The sequence below is a fragment of the Myotis lucifugus genome, unplaced genomic scaffold (assembly GCF_000147115.1).
Source record: "Myotis lucifugus unplaced genomic scaffold, Myoluc2.0 scaffold_9, whole genome shotgun sequence".
NCBI lineage: Eukaryota > Metazoa > Chordata > Mammalia > Chiroptera > Vespertilionidae > Myotis > Myotis lucifugus.
Window position 1 is genome coordinate 5,128,337 of NW_005871057.1, and position 3,209 is coordinate 5,131,545.

The 3,209-nt window shown below is 34.3% G+C and overlaps 1 protein-coding gene across 7 annotated transcripts in view; it reads right to left on the bottom strand.

Annotated features, from left to right (window-relative positions):
* Positions 1-3,209, bottom strand: part of PPFIA2 (PTPRF interacting protein alpha 2) — a 460,535-nt gene that overhangs the window by 127,010 nt on the left and 330,316 nt on the right. For all 7 annotated transcript variants that reach the window (XM_006083971.3, XM_014451455.2, XM_006083973.3 and 4 more), the window contains one exon: positions 2,753-2,869. In XM_006083971.3, the coding sequence (XP_006084033.1) occupies positions 2,753-2,869 (117 nt within the window). The remainder of the gene's footprint in view (positions 1-2,752; positions 2,870-3,209) is intronic.

Consider the following 3,209-nt stretch of genomic DNA (forward strand, 5'->3'; position numbering starts at 1 on the left):
TGTTGATCTATTAATACTTATAATAGGATCCAACTCCTACATATCGTTAAGTTCTTTGCTTAGTTAATTTTGAGATCTAGTGTTCAAGTTTGTCTCTTGCCAAATTCCTCACCGTATCCCCTGTTAGCGTCCTCGCTGTCTTTTCTGAGAGTGTCATTGTTGGGAGTGGGTGGAGAAAATGACCAAAAATGAAAAAAAAAGAGAGAGGACTCATGGAAATAGGCAACACTATGGTGATTGTGGCCGGGGGGGGGGAGAGGAGGATATGAAAGAGGGCATAGAAGTGATAAATGGTATTGGGAAAATGAAATAAGAACTAATGGACAGGGATAACTAATGGACAGGGACTATGGTATGGTGAATGCAGGGGGCTTGGAGGTGGACGGGAGTATAGGTGGGATAAATAGTGATGGAAGCAAAAAATAAAGAGGGGAAAAAAGAGTGGGTGAGATAGCAATGTCACAGAATTTCTCTACACTGGTTAAAATGCCTTCACAAAAAACTGGAAGGCAAAGAAAGTTAAAGACAAGTATTCAGAATCTTCCATACATACTCCTCTACCTATGGAGTCCACAAGACAAAACATCAGTTACACATAGGTCCTCGTCCTATTTCTGTAATGAATTTCTGAAACTTAATCTGACATGAATTCTTACATTCTATAATGCTTGGATATTTAGGATTTATATCTTAAACAATATTTGAGAAAAAAAAACTTGTATGAGTAACCCTCCTCTTCAGAAGTACTAGAAGAATTCTTCAGCATCAAATAGTTTTTATTTTAGTAGACAAGATGTCAAGGTTATCTGCCTTTGAAAGGCATCTTTCTTTAATTCTAATATGGATGATTATAAATATAGCATTGTTATAGAGGACAATATTTTATAGACTTCTAAAACAAAGACTAGATGACTATAAAGTCCATTTTCATATCCAAATGAGTGGCATTCTATTATTCTCTGAGGAAAGGGATGTATTACTGATGACACAATTAAAATAAAACAGCAATAAAATACATATAAAATAAATATAGTATTCATAAAATAAAATTAAACAGTAATAGATAATTATAATGTTAGTTCCCTAAATTTAGTTTCATGTGCAAATGCCTTATTCTAAAGACCTTGGTGGTTTATTTACTGAATTAGTGTCAATTCATTTATCTGATGGAGAGGTAATAGGTATTCAGATTTGAGATACAGCTTATAAAATCTAGCTGTCAGATTATAGTTTATTTTAATATTTATTTTAAGATCTATAAAATACATGGATAAAGCTTAAAATAATGAAACCTTAAATAAAGGGCTGTTTGCTTCTAGCCACAAGACTTGATGGTGGTCTCAGAAATCAGTCTGGTTTATTGGGCTTCCTTTGCTTTTTTACCTGAATTTGGAAACATAAGAAGTCCTTCCATTTATTTCAACTGGGTGAGTGAGGAAGTGCTCAATTTATCTTCTAGTAAAAAGTCTAGTGCTATTTGTTTTGTGGCTTTGTAATCTCTATGTTTTAAAACCTCTTGACATTTGCAATGGCACCAATTTATCTACCTGATTCATGTGATCTTGACGATTAAAGAATTCCACCCAAAGATAATACTTATTGAAGACAAATATCAGGAGACTGCCTGAGCCTCATGCACAGGATGTGCACATTCACCTGATTCCAGACCTACCAGCAACGAACCTTCTTCCTCTTGCGCTGGATACAATTGGTTCAGCACAGAAAAGGGCCAAACAGACTGCTGGTTTCCCTGGCCTGCGCTTAAGCCCCACCCAAACAGAGAATCACTCCCTTCCAAAAAAGCAGTAAAAATCCCATGACTTTAGATATTCTTTTATGCAATTTATCATTAATAGGAGTACTGCCAAGGTCTTCCCAAACAAACAGAAAATACTAAGTAAAATAAGAAATTATCAAAAAGTTTTTGTAGTGATAAATCATGGATTTTTGACAACTGTACAAATATCAGTTATAAATCAAAACTATTGTTCTTGTATTTTAAAAAGTCCTGGTTATATAATTATATACGATTGAATTATTTTTAAGAGAATCAAGTTAATAGTAAGTAATGAGACATTCATATATGTATAAGCATAAACACACATATTTTTTAAAAATTCTCATTCAAGGATATGTTTATTGACTTTTAGAGAGAGGAAGGAGAGAGAGGAAGAAACATTGATGTGAGAGAGAAACACCAATCCATTGATCAGTTGCCTCCTGTACATACCCCGATAAGGGACTGAAGCCAAAACCTGGGTATGTGCCTTGACCAGGAATTGAACCAACTACCTTTTGGTATCCCGGATGATGCTGCAACCAAGTGAGCTACACTGGCCAGGGCATAAACACACACATTTTTTAATATATTTTATTGATTTTTTACAGAGAGGAGGGGAGAAGGATAGTTAGAAACATCAATGAGAGAGAAACATCGACCAGCTGCCTACTGCACACTCCCTACTGGGGATGTGCCCGCAACCAAGGTACATGCCCTTGAATGGAATCGAACCTGGGACCCTTGAGTCCGCAGGCCGACTCTCTATCCACTGAGCCAAACCAGTTAGGGCAACACACACATATTTTTAAGAGAATCAAATTTAGAGCAATAAATGAAAAGGAATCATCATGAACTTTTGACAAACAAATCAAAATATAATAATTATTACATGAATTTTACATTTTATATTCCTGTCAAATGATGTATAGCAAGTAAGCATTTCCATGTAAGAGCATGTTATATGGATCATACCTTTTCATGAACTTTCTGGCCAGGTTCCATCCCTTCAAGATGTTCTGACTCCGTGGATCCCTCACTTGATGCCATTTTCCTTTGTATATGAACATTTTGTTCACGCAAGGCAACGATCTGTAATATAAAAAGACAGGCTTTTAAAATCTAAAGTAGAACATAAAGTATAAAAAATCTGAGTTTACTTGAATGTGGTTAAGAACTAATGAGCACAATCAGAAAATAATCATTGTTTTACTCATTATTATTTCAAACATATTTTCAAAAATTGACTAGCATTTTGAATAACATTTATAATATTTATAGGAATGTGAAAATTTTCTTTAAAAATTTTCTACTTGGAAAAGGTATCTATCAGGTTGGAAATGTACCTAAATAAAAAGTATGATCCATGTATTGTTCAATCAGAAATTACCTTCAAAATTAATTTATGAAATGTGATAAAAATTTGCATTGG